The sequence below is a fragment of the Drosophila willistoni genome (assembly GCF_018902025.1).
Source record: "Drosophila willistoni isolate 14030-0811.24 chromosome 2L unlocalized genomic scaffold, UCI_dwil_1.1 Seg196, whole genome shotgun sequence".
NCBI lineage: Eukaryota > Metazoa > Arthropoda > Insecta > Diptera > Drosophilidae > Drosophila > Drosophila willistoni.
In genome coordinates this window covers 5,549,931-5,565,944 of record NW_025814048.1, presented here as the reverse complement: position 1 = coordinate 5,565,944, position 16,014 = coordinate 5,549,931, and the positions used below count along the sequence as shown (strand labels likewise).

Below are 16,014 nucleotides of genomic sequence, written 5' to 3'. Positions count from 1 at the left end.
AGTTATCTAGTCAAGAATGGCTGATGCCAAAAAATATAAATATACGTTTTTTCTTTAATTGCTCAAGATATACGCCTGTAATACAATGACAAGACTGAAGAAAATAATGGTTAAAGAATTTAAGCGGGGTTAGTCATACGGCTAGACATGAGTTTATCTGCAGTATTGCATTTGTGACAGCTGTTTGAGATATTCGAAGGCAATACAATTTGTTGACTTTGCTGTCCGTGTGTTATTTTTCTTGTCTTTATTTATTATTGACTTTTTTTTCGAATTGGCTAAAATTGTGCACCTTCTTCATTCAGTTTAGCAGAACAACAACAACATTCTGGATAAAAATAGCTTACCATTATCTTTTGCCACTCTAAAAATAAATCTTCTACAGTTACCTAACTCAAACTTAAGAATAAACTGAAGAATGTAATTCTAAATATAAGTATAAGTATTTCTAAGTAAATGTAATTATTTAAACAAAACTATTTTTGTGTTGAACTTCTTTTTCTATTTATATATCTTGATCATCCTTCTCATTCTAGCATTTTGCTATCTCTATCTTGCTGTTGCGAAAACGTAGATTATCAAGTTTTATGTGACGTTTTACCTTCTCATTTTTTTTTGGCGTAGGTTTTAACAAAAAAAAAAACTGATCAGTTAAATGACACACGACTTTCGATTGAGTTTATTGACTGGTTAGTTAACAATTGCAAGTCATAACAACCAATTGCGGGGGACTACGCCAATAAGTGGACATTGAGAGCTGCAGATATATACTGTATATATTTATACAGTTAGGGAAACCATAACAATGACTGGGGTAAATAATATCAAAACGGTAGCCGCTAGACTTACTGACTAACTGACTGACTAATAATACCAAATGCTTATCAATGAACAAACATAAAACACACTCACCTCAATGGCCAGAGACTGGATGGGGGCCAGACGAGTGGAGCTAATTACATTAGGATTGCTTAAACGTGTACTATATAAACATATATATATATATATATATATATATATATATATATATATGTATGTACGATCGTTAAATGATAATTGGCACTAAATTAACTAACTGATTAGATATATAATATGTATATACATATACATATATTATTTATATATATAGAATGAAATAATATATAATAGTTAGACCAAGAGATAGTGGCAACTCAACGAGAGGCTTGTCGTTGGCTCTTTCATATTTATATATAGAAAGCTGCACACTTTTAGTCAAAATTAAAGAAACAAATAACAGCAAATAAAGAAACAGCACAAAGAAACGGTACATAAGTCAACAAATTTTATTACTTTCGAGTATCACAAGCAAACAGCTGTCACAAATGGTTTCAGACCCATGCCAAAGCACTCCACTCCACTTCAATGGTCTCGACTCGACTCGACTCTCCATTGACAATGGTTCTGGCGGATGTGCTTGGTTTAATATTATATATATATACACTAAATGTACACAAGTATTTATAAAATAAATTAAAAAAAAAATAAAAAAATTAGATTAGATTAACATGAACTCTTTGAGAAATTGAGTGTTGACAACAATTCAATTGAAATCAATTGAAAATAATTTACTTAAGCTCTTTGCACCATACCAACAAACATGTCATGCCTTATAAATAGAGTTAATAGCACCACGACAGAAATTCTTTTATAAATTACAACCTGCTTATAACTTTAATACTGATTAATACTAATATATAAGTATTTATATAATTGGTCTAACTAAGTACTAATGTCTGCTTCCGCTCTAAATCACTCGGGATCGATGAGTTTGGCCGTATATCGTTCGGGCCACGTTATTTGTTGTTCTAATACAGGTTCAATTGGTGGTTTTATGGCTAATTTTGGTGATGATTTTGATTTCTTTGTTTCTTTTTGATTTGTTTCGACATCTTTCTTGTTTTGCTCTAGATAATCGTCTGCATCCCAGGGTTGTGCCTCAGCTGTGCCCCAAATGAGAAATACGCAATTGCCCACAAAGAATATTATTGCAGCCAAACCGAAAACAATTTGCCATTGCCCGGAATCGTGCTAAAAAAAAAAAGAAAAGAAAAACAAAATAAATAACATACGATTAGTCAATTGTTTTGGTTTTTTGGTTTTTTTTTTTTTTCTTGAGAACCTTCCTGGTTGGATTTTCCCAGCTCGTTTTGACTCACCTCATCTACAACAATAAGACCCGCAATCAGAGGAGTTAAAATTGGTATCACATTTGCCACTGTATTACTTAGACCAATCAGAATGCCAGCATGATTGGGTGATAGATCGATTGTATTCAAAGAACTGCCAATAGTCGCACCGCTATTTACACCAACACTCAGGGTCATTAAGATAATGGCCAAATTTTTATGATCTTCATCGAGGAAACCAATGGCAATGAGACATCCAGCTGGTATCCAGAACGAAAGCGTATTGAACACCTTACGCACTGACGTCAGGGTAAGCCATTTCTTCTTCAGGAGTATATCGGCCACAATTAAATAGACATAGGATAGCAACCACATGGCCAAGAAGGGCAAGGATGAGAATACTGCATTACTCTGAATATCCATATTCAATACGCCATTCATATATGATGGGATTTCAGCTTGCAGTGTGCTCAGGCCATAGGTTTCGGAGCATCTGGCTACCAGGAGAGCCAAGAATGGTACCGAAGTCCAAATTGCTCTCCACGGAATGGGAATTGTGCGGTCATGGAAATCTTCATTGTGCTCCAATGATGATTCAATGTACTTGCATTCCGTTTCTCCAATAAATCTCGATTCGGGAGCATTATTCGAGGCGAATATCAACCAGAGAATACACCAAGCACCACACAGAGCACCAGATACATACGATATGCCCGGCCAACCCATAGATCCTTTGGCTATCATGCCACTTATAAACATGGCCAGCACTGTGCCACAATCGGTTCCCGTGTAACTAAAGGCGCCCAAACGATTTCTCTCCTCCGGCGGCGACCACATGGCCAAATGTTCGGTGACACAGGGGAAGATGACACCCTGGAACAATCCCTGAATGATGCGTATGGCGCAAAACACTTGCCAGCCTCCCCACGAAATGGACCATGGCGTGATGAAGCTAAAGATTGCAGTGCCACAGCAGGCAATAAATAGAACCACTTTGGCTCCAAAGCGACGACAAAGAAAACTACCCGGACATAGAGTTAATATATAACCCCAATAGAAACTGGATAATATATACGATTTGTGGGCTTCATTCCAATCATATTCCTACGAACAATGGAAAAACAAATGAAACCCACGTCAGTAAATTGATTGCACTTTGTAACACTTTTGTCAAAAAAACTTACCGGAAAATTTGGGTTGGTCGATTCGGCATTTGTCATGGCCACAATGGCCACACTGACATTCAAACGGGCTATATGCATTACGGTGAGACCCAAAAATAATAAAAGTGACTGCAAATGTCGTATACCAATCCATGGACCTTTACTTTCCTTATAGCCCATAGTGTCTGTGTGTGTGTGTGTGTGTGGGTGGATGTGTTTTGCGGTTTTTTCGCAAGGTTGAGCTACTTTATTTTTCGACGATTTGCACCGTTTGGTATACGAAATGGTTCTGGGTCTAGGTGACTAGTATTAGCAACATTTATACAACTGCACGGTGCTTCTAAAACAATAAGCTCTCGGCTAGACGAACATACACGAATCATTCACCTATTTTGCCCTCCATATTAAATTAAATAGACGAAACGGGGGAGTACTCCAATAAACAGTATCTTTAAGCAAATAAACTCCAGAAATTGACGCAAAAACCTCTTTTGTTTTCAAAATGATGGAATGACGTTGTCGTTAAATCGCCATTGTATGATTTTGTAAATATTATTATTATTATTATTATTGGATTCACATAGAACGTTTTGAATTTTTCAAAAAAAAAAAAAGAAAGAAAACAGCATTTTCTCCTCCAATTAACGCTCTTCCCGTAACAACAACTGCGGTGCGATGGATGTTATTTATTATTTGTTGACAGATTTATGGCTTGTGTTTAGCTCACGTTTACATTACGTTTTTTGCCAAGTTCAAGAAACTAAACAAATAGACCACAAAATTGAATGAATGATAATCACAAATACATGCATATATAGTCGCTGGTTTGGAAATCTATATATTTACCCTTTTTTTTACCCTGATTCTAATCTAATTGGACAGAAACCAATGGGAAAGCACCCTGCTAACCATTGATAAAGCGATGCTTTGAGTTAAATAAATAATAAATCGATAAGGTATAAATTAACAACAAATAATATTTTGGTATTTATTAAGTTTATAAAAAATTTATTGACCTCTTATTAGAATTAATACAAAAATCAAAGGCGATAAGTGCCACGACTAGAGTCGAGTCGAATCAAATCCAACAAAAACAAAATAAAAACTCTTTGCGACAAAAACTCAAGTGAAATGGGTAATCTACCTTGATTACCTCTTCAAAGAGTGTTTTTTTTTGTTTTTTGCTTTGTTCTGGTATATACACACACGACTTGTAGTACTATCTAGTGAAATCAAGTGTAGCGGGTGCCTTTTTTTCATTGAGTGTTTCATTTTTAGCGGATTTTGTTGCCAGTTCTGGTTCTTTTGGCAATAAATAATCGTCTGCGTCCCATTCCTGACATTCCGCTGTGCCAAAGGCCAAGTAGACGCAATTTCCCACAAAGAATATCACAGCTGATATTATGAATACGATTTGCCATTGCGAACGATTTTCCTGTAAATAGATAAAACATAAATTGTGAGACAGCTGTGGGCACAAATATTTGATTTGAAAGTAGATGTCGATAAGTCCCTCAATGTCTCGAAGGAAAACTTTTCTCGCAGCCAAAATTAAAACTTAATAAACCCTAAATTAAAGACTATACCGAAACATATATTAAAGAGGTGCCCATATATATTTTGATCCTACGTGAAACAAAGCCGTTGTTATTAATTTTCTTTCTAATAACAAAAAACGGAATTATATCTACGAAAAATTAACTTAATATATATTTTTGGTGCAGTTATCGGCAAATATATGTACATATTAAAAGGTATCTTATCGAGACACCAATAGACGAAAAATATAAAACATTCTACATTAATATTCTAAACATTCCTTTATACATTTGATACATTTAAAAATACGACTCAAAATGGCTTAAGAAAAAGATGGATTAATCTAAATCTCGATTTACTACTGATCATTTCAATAGAAACTTTAAGATATAGTCGTATGATCGGCTGATCAGTACGATCTTCTGATATTCGCAGTATCGCTGAATCGTTCTGATCGAGCATAGATTCTTTTAATGGTCAAAGATGATTACTTCTATGCTTTGCAGTCTTTTGACCAAATTTAAATAAACTTTTTATTACTCTTCGAATGTCAGAGATAAAGACGTTTTCGATAACCTTGAAAACAAGGGATAATCTGTCTAAGTAAGTGCATCTTTCTACAGTTTAAAAGCCATTGTTGCTATACTTCACTGAACATCGATAAGGTGTAAAAGGGTTTTCCAAACGAAACACTAGACGGCATAAATTGCCTAAGGAACTTCGTCATGGCCCGAGATACGAGGAACTTCGTCATGGCCCAAGATACGAGGTTTCTAAATATTTTCAAGGCTCTAAAAAATACTAATAGTAAAGTAGGACTTGTACTTTCGCAATCATCTGCATAATGGACTTTCATAAATGAGTTTTCGATGGTTCCTATAAGAGTAATTTGACAGTGTTATTCGAAATTTTTCAAACAAATTAAAAACAAGTTGGAGCTATACATACGACACATTTGAGATTTCGACTTCCCACACCTTTTGAACCATTTTCCAACAAACATTATATGACTTCGATCCTAAATCAACTTAGTTCATTGGGATTAACGAACAAATTTATAAGTAAATTAGAAGCTTCAAATATTGTTGTTACGTTGTATGCAAACAACAACCAATAAATTTTCAGCTTTGACATTTTTCATTACTTACGTTTTCGTCCACAATAACTCCCACGGTCAATGGCGTTGCAATGGGAACAATATTCGCTGCTGTATTCACAATACCCATCAATATGCTGGCATGATTTGGAGATAGATCGATGGTATTGAGTGAACTACCAATTGTCGCACCACTATTCACACCCACACTGATGGTCATCAGGATAATGGCGAGAGTCTTTTGATCGGCATCCAGAAAACCGATTCCAATTAAGGTGGCACTTGGTATCCAGCAAGCAAGTGAGTTGAAGGTCTTTCGCAGAGCAGTCAATGATAGCAACTCCTTACTGAGCAATATATCCGCCGATAATAAATACACATATGACATTAGCCACATGGCCAAGAAGGGCAATGCCGAAAAGAAGGCATTACTCTTGATATCCATACCAAGGACACCGTTCATATACGATGGAATTTCCGCCTGCAATGTACTCAAGCCCCAGTTCTCAGCACAACGTGCAATGAGAAGGGCTATGAAGGGTTTTGATGTCAAAATGGCATACCAAGGGATCTTTAGAACAGTTTTATGATAACTTTCGTTATGCTTTAATGAACCCTCGATGTAATCTCTCTCCGCATTGCTAATGAAACGCGATTCGGTGGCATTGTTTGCTGCAAAAATGTACCACAGCAGACACCAAGTAAAGGCCACACCAGCTGAGACATATGATATGCCTGGCCAGCCAATGGCGCTCTTAGCTATCATGCCGCTTACAAACATGGCACAAACATTGCCACACTCGATTCCCGTGTGACTCAGAGCACCTAAACGATTGCGTTCTTTTGGTGGCGACCATCGTGCCAAATGCTGATGAATGCACGGAAAGATCACACCTTGAGCAGCACCAAGTAGGACTCTGATGCCACAGTAAGCCTGCCAGCCGCCAAAGCCAATGAACAAAGGCGTTAGAGCACTAAAGACTCCTGATCCAAAAGTACCCCAGAACATGACAACTTTCACACCAAATTTTTTGCACAGATAGCCACCAGCGAATTGTGTAAAAATGTAACCCCAAAAAAAACTCGATAATATATACGATTTCTCCAATTCAGTCCAATCGTATTCCTAGAAAGTGAATCAAAAACCAAACTAATTATCGACTGACAGATAACATTTTAAGTTCAATAAACTTACCGGAAAATTGGGATTGGTAGTCTCGGAATTTGTCATGGCCACCACACAGACTCCTGCATTGAGGCGAACCATATAGATGGCGGTGATATCCAGAAAGATAAGCAACACCTGGACATGCCGCATTCCCAGCGTAGGTCCTGTAAATTTTTGAATTCAGTTTAATCTTCTTATCACTTCCTCTTTCGTTGCCTCATTCACAACAAACAATTCAGAAGTACAATGATATGTTTAAGGCACTTGAAACCATGTTATCTTGGTTGTAAATACCCGTTAAAAACTTAAGTGATTTATGGGCAGTCTGAGGGCTACTATACCAGAATTCGCGTGGCTATGGAAACTTAAGTGTGTCAAGTTTAAGGAGACAATCGAACAAGGTTCAATTTGATTACTTTCTCTGTCCCTATACCTATAGATGTATGTAAGTAGGTTAGTAATCAGTTATAGCAAACGGTGGCGGAATGTGCTCAGAAGGGTGTTGGGGGAGGTGTTTTGGTTGTTTACCTTATAAACTATTAAAACTCAATAACTATATAAAGTGTAATGAAATTTACACTCAACAAAGAAATATTAATTATATGTATGTATGGTGATGATTACATGGTATTGTTTAATGCCTTAATTTTTGGCTTTTTTTTTTGGTTCTTAGATATACAAATTACAACAGCAAAATCGATAAAACTTTCTGTATTAAAAAGAAACAAAATTGTTATGTTAAAATAAAAATTACTAAATTATAGTTTGGTTGTTGACTATTGAAAAATTCCCCTATTTATAAGTTTTTTAAAAATTTTGTTTCTTTAACACAAAGCGTAAACTCGGGTGTGCAAAAGGTTTTGTTGCTTTTCGCGCTACATTTAATTATAATTCTCAACTAGTTTTGGAGTTGAACATATGGTATGACGATTGTAACTCTATTCAGAAAGAAAGAAACGTTTTTTGAAACAATTTGAACATAATTTATAATATTTGAATAAAAAGTAGAATCGCTAAGGTCTTAACTTGAATCTCGTCCAGCTATATACCATCAGGGAGCGAAACTTTATTCGAAACTTTTTGGTTATTTTCATTAACAAAAAGATGACATAAAAAGTCAACAAAAGGTCATGAAAGCTTGTTAAATTTATTAAAAGTACTTATTGTTGTCATAGATTGTGTTTAAGTGTATTTACCAATCACACTACTCATTATCCGATTCAAACAAGTATAAATTAAATTTCGACCACACGTTTCACAATCACTCGACGTAGAGTTTTATTGTAGGCGCCGTTTCAATAACAATTTCTATTAAAATTGTCAAACCTAACGATGACAAGGATATTGTCAATATCAAATTGGAGAATTTAAGTCATCTGCCTTTTTTTTTATTAATAACACACTTTAAATTTAATTACCTTTGGGTAACTCTGCGGTCATTGTTGATCTCACGTCTTAGGTTCAAAATGCAATACCCAACTAAATGGCATAAATGAAATCAAAATGAAATCAGCCCATCTATTGGCTGCGATTCTAATCAGAAAGCCAAAGAATTTATTTATGTTTGTGGACTCTAATCTAACTGATTACCGATTATATTTTGGGATAAGCCCCGTTTTAAGAGAAAAGCAAACCCAAAATAATTTAAGAGAGTCAAAAGAGTATGCAAAAATAATTGAGCTTTTATTTTGTAAAAGATTCTTGAGTATTGAGATATTGACTGACCTAAGCCAACATCTGTCTACTTGGCTGTATATAAACTCCTCTCTTAAGATAATCCACATCGTTCCAGGGTTGAGTTTCCGCTGAGCCCCACTTGATATAAATTATACTACCGCAAATATAGATCAAGGCGGTAATTCCAAAGATAATTTGCCATTGTGAACGATTGCTCTATAATCAAATAAAAATCAGTTAAGAGTTATCGAGTGATAAGGCTGAATATATATAGTCGTTTATTTATTTGTATACTCACCACATCTGTTATGATTACACCCACCAAGAGGGGTACACAAAGGGCCACCAAGGCATTTGAAGTATTGATAATTCCGGTGATAATTCCAGCATGATTCGGTGATAAATCAATTGAGTTTAATGCACTTCCTATAGTAGCCCCACTATAGGCACTTTGTCCCAAAGTCATTAAGATAATGGCCCAAGTCTTATGCTCGACACTGAGAAAGCTCATGCCAAGTAAACTTAATGCTGGCACACAAAAGGCCACAGTATTGAAAGTCTTACGCAATTGGGTTAAAGTTAAACATTGTCGACCTAATATCAAATCAGCTAACAATAAGTAAACATAGCTTAATATCCACATACCAAGAAATGGTAATGCCGAGTATAAGGCATTCTGTTTGATATTCATTTCTAATACATATCCCAAATATGAGGGTATTTCTGTTTGCAATATCGTAACACTCCAGATACCACAGCAACGTGTGATCAGCAGCGCTATAAAGGGTATTGAGGTAAAGATGGCCCGCCAGGGTATGGGTATTTTTGCTGAATCCTTAGCTGGTTGTGCTTTCAATATGTAGGCATATTCTATTTCCCCAATACACTTGGATACACCAGGATTGTTGGCTCCAAAGGCTAACCAAATTGTACACCATGAAAGACCCAAACTGCCGGCCACATAAGAAATCCCAGGCCAACCCCATGGACTAGTGGCTATCAAACCAGTGGCTAATATGGCACAAATCGAACCACAATCGAATGCCGTATAGGTAAATGCTCCAAGACGTGTACGCTCCTCTTTCGGTGACCAATTGGCCAAATGCTGTTGTATTCCTGGCACCAAGAAGCCCTGAGAGGCGCCCATTAAGACACGTATGACAACAAAGGCTTGCCAACTGCCCCAGGTCACAGTGACGGGTGTTACCAATACCAAAATTGAGTATATGAGTGTGCTTACAAACAAAACCATTTTAACGCCGAAAAACCGACAAAAGTAGCCACCCAAAAACTGAGTCATTACATTGCCCCAATAAAAACTGGATAAGATATATGATTTTTCCGCTGCAGACCAATCGAATTCCTATCGAGAAGGAGAGAAAACCAAAATTAATGTTAAATGAAATAATAATGACTCTTTGTTCTCTAAACAATAATTCTTAACAAGAAGATTTGACAAAATCAGTTAGATATTTCTTAATACTTAACAGAAAGCTCTGCCCACTCGATTCATAGCATTGAAACACAAAAATATCTAATCTGATATTGATATCTTGAATATCGCTGATTTTTAACTTTCATAACCTCGAGTCTAGGTATATTGATATAGTTATTGAAGAATTGCACATACACAGTTGAGTTCCTTAATAAATTTATTGGATATTCTAGGCTGCAAATTCTCAAAATCTGGTTCCATCTGCCTTTGAAAATTTTCTGTTAAAAAACAACACTATCTATCTATCTATTTTAAAAAACGCGACAGAACCTTAAAAATTTAAAGAACAGTTATAAATTCTACTTTGAAAATGGTTAAGGAATCTCCATTTTTTCTTGCATAAAAAACAATTTTTCTTAAAGAATAGTTAATAAGTTTAAAGCGGATTTCAAAAATTCGTAATATTATCTTATCCGATAGGTCTGATTGTTCGTAGTTAACTGCGATTTCTTTCAATATTTCTCATACAATTATAAAGTCATCTTCTTGAATTTTCACACCTCTTATCGATGCTTAATACAGATTCTAAATAACTTTACCGTTCTCTTTTGCTTAATTTTTTAAAAGACTTTTGGCACAAATGACAAAATTTTTTTTCATTTTTTATGTTTTTTTATTCTATAATAAAACAAAATTGCAGAGTCCTACCAGTCGCGTTAAATCCAAACTAATATGATCATTCTAGACTATATTACTCCAACTCACCTTTTGATTTGGATTTGCAGAAGCTGCATCTGTCATGGCCACCAAAGAGATGGCCACATTCACCTTAGAGAAATATGACACCGAAATGCATATAAATAAAAGTCCAATCTGTACATGTCGCACGCCGATTAGGGGCCCTAATAATTATTATTTTTATTATTAGTTAATTCTTGTATTTAAGTCTGATAATCTTGGATCAAACCCATCAATCTTTTTGGTTTTACCTTTAATTGGAGCGTCACACATTTTGCTATTTGTCACCTGCCTGCCAGGTACGTCAATCGAGGCGTAATGAATTGTTTTTTTGGTTTTAAATCGTTCGCTGTATCGCCAATAAAAGTTTCATTCATATCTTCTGATATGTTTTATTTTAAAAGGTAGGTACTTTTAATTAATGGCATTGAGTCGGTGGGTGGGTGGTGTTCCACAAGTATTAGAAACATGTCGAACAAATAAAAAGATAAGCTTACCGATAATAGGAAAACGGAAAACATTCTGTTGTTGGTTTCCTAAAGTTAAATATTTATTATAAGAATTTCTATAGATTAACTATACAAATGTATACAGAAAACGTATGTAACGGCCCAGCTGTTAATAGTTTACTTAGATTATTGTTCACATAAAAGTGTGTAAAATATTATTTAAGGTCAATGTTGTTATAATTCTCAACTGGTTTCCGTCTTTTTGATATAAGAGAAAGGCAAAAAGTATACAAAAATAATTGAGCTTTTATTTTGTGAAAGAATCTTGAGTATTGCCATATTGACTGACCTCAGCCAACATCTGTCTACTTGGCTCTATATAAACTCCTCTCTTGAGGTAATCCACATCATTCCAGGGTTGAGTTTCCGTTGAGCCCCACTTGATAAAAATTAAACTACCGCCAATATAGATCAAGGCGGTGATTCCAAAGATAATTTGCCATTGTGAACGATTGCTCTATAATCAAATAAAAATCAGTTATATGTTATCAAGTGATGAGCCTGAATATATACGCGTATATTTATTTGTATACTCACCACATCTGTTATGATTACACCCACCAAGAGGGGTGCACAAAGCGATACCAAAGCATTTGAAGTACTAAGGATTCCGGTGGTAATGCCAGCATGATTCGGTGACAAATCAATTGTGTTTAATGCACATCCTACAGTAGCCCCACTAAAGGCACTCTGTCCCAATGTCATTAAGATAATGGCCCAAGTCCTATGCTCAACACCGATAAAACTCATGCCAAGTAAACCTAATGCTGGCGTACAATATGCCACAGTATTGATAGTCTTACGCAATTGGGATAATGTTAAACATTGTCGACCTAATATTAAATCAGCTAACAATAAATAAACATAGCTTAATATAGACATGCCAAGAAATGGTAATGCAGAATAGAAAGCATTCTCTTTGATATTCATTTCTAATACATAACCCAAATATGAGGGTATTTCTGTTTGCAATATCGTACTACCCCACATACCACAGCAACGTGTGACTACTAGCGCTATAAAAGGTGTTGAACTGAAGATGGCCCGCCAGGGTATGGGTATTTTAGCTGAATCCTTGGCTGGTTGGGATCTTAATATATACGCAGATTCTTTTTCCCCAATACACTTGGATACACCAGGATTATTGGCTCCAAAGGCTAACCAAAGTATGCACCATGAAAGACCCAAACTGCCGCCCACATAAGAAATGCCAGGCCAACCCCATGGACTAGTGGCTATCAAACCAGTAACAAACATGGCACAAATCGCACCACAATCAAACGCCGTATAGGTAAATGCTCCAAGACGTGTACGCTCCTCCTTCGGTGACCAATTGGCCAAATGTTGTTGTATTCCTGGCACCAAGACTCCATTAAAGGCGCCCATTAGGACACGAATGACAACAAAGGCTTGCCAACTGCCCCAGGTCACAGTAACAGGTGTTACCAATACCAAAATGCAGTAGACTAAGATGCTTACGAACAAAACCATTTTAACGCCAAAAAACCGACAAAAGTAGCCACCCAAAAGCTGAGTCATTACATTTCCCCAATAAAAACTGGATAAGATATATGATTTTTCCGTTTCAGACCAATCGAATTCCTATCGAAAACGAGAGAAGAACAAAATTAATGTTAGATGAAAGATTATTCTTAGTCTAGTCAAAAAATACTGCCTCTTTGTTTTCTAAACAATATTTTAAAGCAAGAAGGTATGATGAAAACCAATTATATATTTCTTAGTATATAGAAGAAAGCTCGATTTATCTAGTTTATCTTGAATATCGCCGATATCTAACTTCTATAACATCTACTTTGATAATGAATCCGAGCAGATCGGTCTGACATGTTCGTATATCTTTCTATTTTATATGAACTGTAAACACGAAAAATTATGCTTGAAGTCATCCTATCAGACGAATTGAATTTGAACTAATATGACCTCTTTACACTATGTATGCACATAATTTCTAACTCACCTTTTGATTTGGATTTGCCGAAGCTGCATCCGTCATGGCCACCAAAGAAATTGCCACATTAACATTGGAGAAATTTGATACGAAAATACACATAAATAAAAGTCCAATCTGTAGATGTCGCACTCCGATTAGGGGTCCTAATAATTATTTTATTATTAGTTCATTCTTGAATATAAGGACCCAAATCCATCAGTCTTTTTGGGTTTACCTTTAACTGGAGCGTCACACATTTTGCTATTTGTCATGTATGAATGCAAATCTATATTTATTTCTTAATCCTTACACTGTCAATTAGCACGTCTGATTCGCAAGCTCGTTCGACCCAGACTGACCAAACTAATCTCTCTCTGAGAGATTAAGCACTCCCGTCTTCAGTGATCAAGCCTGCTTCAGTATTTTTCCACAACTATTAGAAACCCTTTCGACAAATAGTAAGATAAGCCAACCGATAATAGGAAAACTTAAATCATTTTGTTGTTGGTTTTCTAAAGTTAATTATTTATTATAAGAATTTCTATAGATTAACTATATATATGAACGTACAGATGTATGATGGTCCGGCCAACCGTTAATAGTTTACTTAGATTATTATTCACATAAACGTGCGTAAAATGCCATTTAAGGTCAATGCCGTTATAATTCTTAACTAGTTTCAGTCAAAATAAATTAATAGAGTAAAAAAAGTATACAAAAATAATTGAGCTTTTATTTTGTGAAAGAATCTTGAGTATTGCCATATTGACTGACCTCAGCCAACATCTGTCTACTTGGCTCTATATAAACTCCTCTCTTGAGGTAATCCACATCATTCCAGGGTTGAGTTTCCGTTGAGCCCCACTTGATATAAATTAAACTACCGCTAATATAGATCAAGGCGGTGATTCCAAAGACAATTTGCCATTGTGAACGATTGCTCTGCAATCAAAAAAAAATCAGTTATATATTATCAAGTGATGAGCCTGAATATATACGCGTATATTTATTTGTATACTCACCACATCTGTTATGATTACACCCGCCAAGAGGGGTGCACAAAGCGATACCAAGGCATTTGAAGTACTAAGGATTCCGGTGATAATGCCAGCATGATTCGGTGATAAATCAATTGAGTTTAATGCACTTCCAATAGTAGCCCCACTTTTGGCACTTTGTCCCAAAGTCATTAAGATAATGGCCCAAGTCCTATGCTCAACACCGATAAAACTCATGCCAAGTAAACTTAATGCTGGAGTGCAATAGGCCACAGTATTGATAGTCTTACGTAATTGGGATAATGTTAAACATTGTCGACCTAATATTAAATCAGCTAACAATAAATAAACATAGCTTAATATAGACATGCCAAGGAATGGTAATGCCGAGTATAAAGCATTCTGTTTGATATTCATTTCTAATACATAACCCAAATATGAGGGTATTTCTGTTTGCAGTATCGTACTACCCCACATACCACAGCAACGTGTGACTACCAGCGCTATGAAGGGTGTTGAACAGAAGATGGCCTTCCAGGGTATGGGTATTTTTGCTGAATCCTTGGCTGGTTGGGATCTTAATATATAGGCAGATTCTTTTTCCCCAATACACTTGGATACACCAGGATTATTGGCTCCAAAGGCTAACCAAAGTATGCACCATGAAAGACCCAAACTGCCGCCCACATAAGAAATGCCAGGCCAACCCCATGGACTAGTGGCTATCAAACCAGTGACAAACATGGCACAAATCGCACCACAATCAAACGCCGTATAGGTAAATGCTCCAAGACGTGTACGCTCCTCTTTCGGTGACCAATTGGCCAAATGCTGTTGTATTCCTGGCACCAAGACTCCATTAAAGGCGCCCATTAGGACACGAATGACAACAAAGGCTTGCCAACTGCCCCACGTCACAGTAACAGGTGTTACCAATACCAAAATGCAGTAGACTAGAATGCTTACGAACAAAACCATTTTAACGCCAAAAAACCGACAAAAGTAGCCACCCAAAAGCTGAGTCATTATATTTCCCCAATAAAAACTGGATAAGATATATGATTTTTCCGTTTCAGACCAATCGAATTCCTGTCGAAAAAGAAAGAAAACCAAAATTAATGTTAGATGAAAGCTTATTCTTAGTCTAGTTAAAAAATACTGCCTCTTTGTTCACTAAACAATATTTTAAAGCAGGAAAGTATCATAAAAACCAATTAGATATTTCTTAGTATATAGAAGAAAGCTCGATTTATTTAGTTTATCTTGGATATCGCCGATATCTAACTTCTATAACATTCACTTTGTTATATTCTATACTGTAAATTGAGTTCTCCGTCGCCTAATCTGGCGCTATCCGCCTATAAACATTTTCTCTTACAATTTAACCAAGGTAGTGTTGTAATTTTACAAAGATTCGTAATATTCGCTTATCCGAGCAGATCGGTCTGACATGTTCGTATATCTTTCTATTTTATATGAACTGTAAACACGAAAACATTATGCTTGAAGTCATCCTATCAGTCGAATTGAATTTGAACTAATATGACCACTTTACACTGTTTATGCTCTTAATTTCTAACTCACCTTTTGATT

At 35.8% G+C, this 16,014-nt stretch overlaps 4 protein-coding genes across 4 annotated transcripts; all 4 read right to left on the bottom strand.

Annotated features, from left to right (window-relative positions):
- Nucleotides 1-1,530: 1,530 nt before the first annotated feature.
- Nucleotides 1,531-3,579, bottom strand: LOC6640206 (putative inorganic phosphate cotransporter). Its single transcript, XM_002063257.4, has 3 exons — nucleotides 3,332-3,579; nucleotides 2,178-3,251; nucleotides 1,531-2,049 (listed from the first exon to the last, which is right to left on the bottom strand). The coding sequence occupies exons 1-3, from the start codon at nucleotides 3,488-3,490 to the stop codon at nucleotides 1,771-1,773; spliced, it is 1,512 nt and encodes a 503-aa protein (XP_002063293.1). The 5' UTR covers nucleotides 3,491-3,579; the 3' UTR covers nucleotides 1,531-1,770.
- An 880-nt stretch (nucleotides 3,580-4,459) lies between these two features.
- Nucleotides 4,460-8,553, bottom strand: LOC6640207 (putative inorganic phosphate cotransporter). Its single transcript, XM_002063258.3, has 4 exons — nucleotides 8,532-8,553; nucleotides 7,141-7,277; nucleotides 5,998-7,071; nucleotides 4,460-4,745 (listed from the first exon to the last, which is right to left on the bottom strand). The coding sequence occupies exons 1-4, from the start codon at nucleotides 8,551-8,553 to the stop codon at nucleotides 4,530-4,532; spliced, it is 1,449 nt and encodes a 482-aa protein (XP_002063294.1). The 3' UTR covers nucleotides 4,460-4,529.
- A 285-nt stretch (nucleotides 8,554-8,838) lies between these two features.
- LOC6640208 (putative inorganic phosphate cotransporter) lies at nucleotides 8,839-12,963 on the bottom strand. Its single transcript, XM_023182172.1, has 5 exons — nucleotides 12,465-12,963; nucleotides 10,991-11,127; nucleotides 9,436-10,153; nucleotides 9,089-9,318; nucleotides 8,839-9,006 (listed from the first exon to the last, which is right to left on the bottom strand). The coding sequence occupies exons 1-5, from the start codon at nucleotides 12,961-12,963 to the stop codon at nucleotides 8,839-8,841; spliced, it is 1,752 nt and encodes a 583-aa protein (XP_023037940.1).
- A 1,192-nt stretch (nucleotides 12,964-14,155) lies between these two features.
- LOC6640067 (putative inorganic phosphate cotransporter) lies at nucleotides 14,156-15,399 on the bottom strand. The gene is made up of 2 exons (XM_023182173.1): nucleotides 14,446-15,399; nucleotides 14,156-14,365 (listed from the first exon to the last, which is right to left on the bottom strand). Exons 1-2 carry the CDS (start codon nucleotides 15,397-15,399, stop codon nucleotides 14,156-14,158), a joined length of 1,164 nt encoding a protein of 387 aa, XP_023037941.1.
- Between the last annotated feature and the right edge of the window lie 615 nt (nucleotides 15,400-16,014).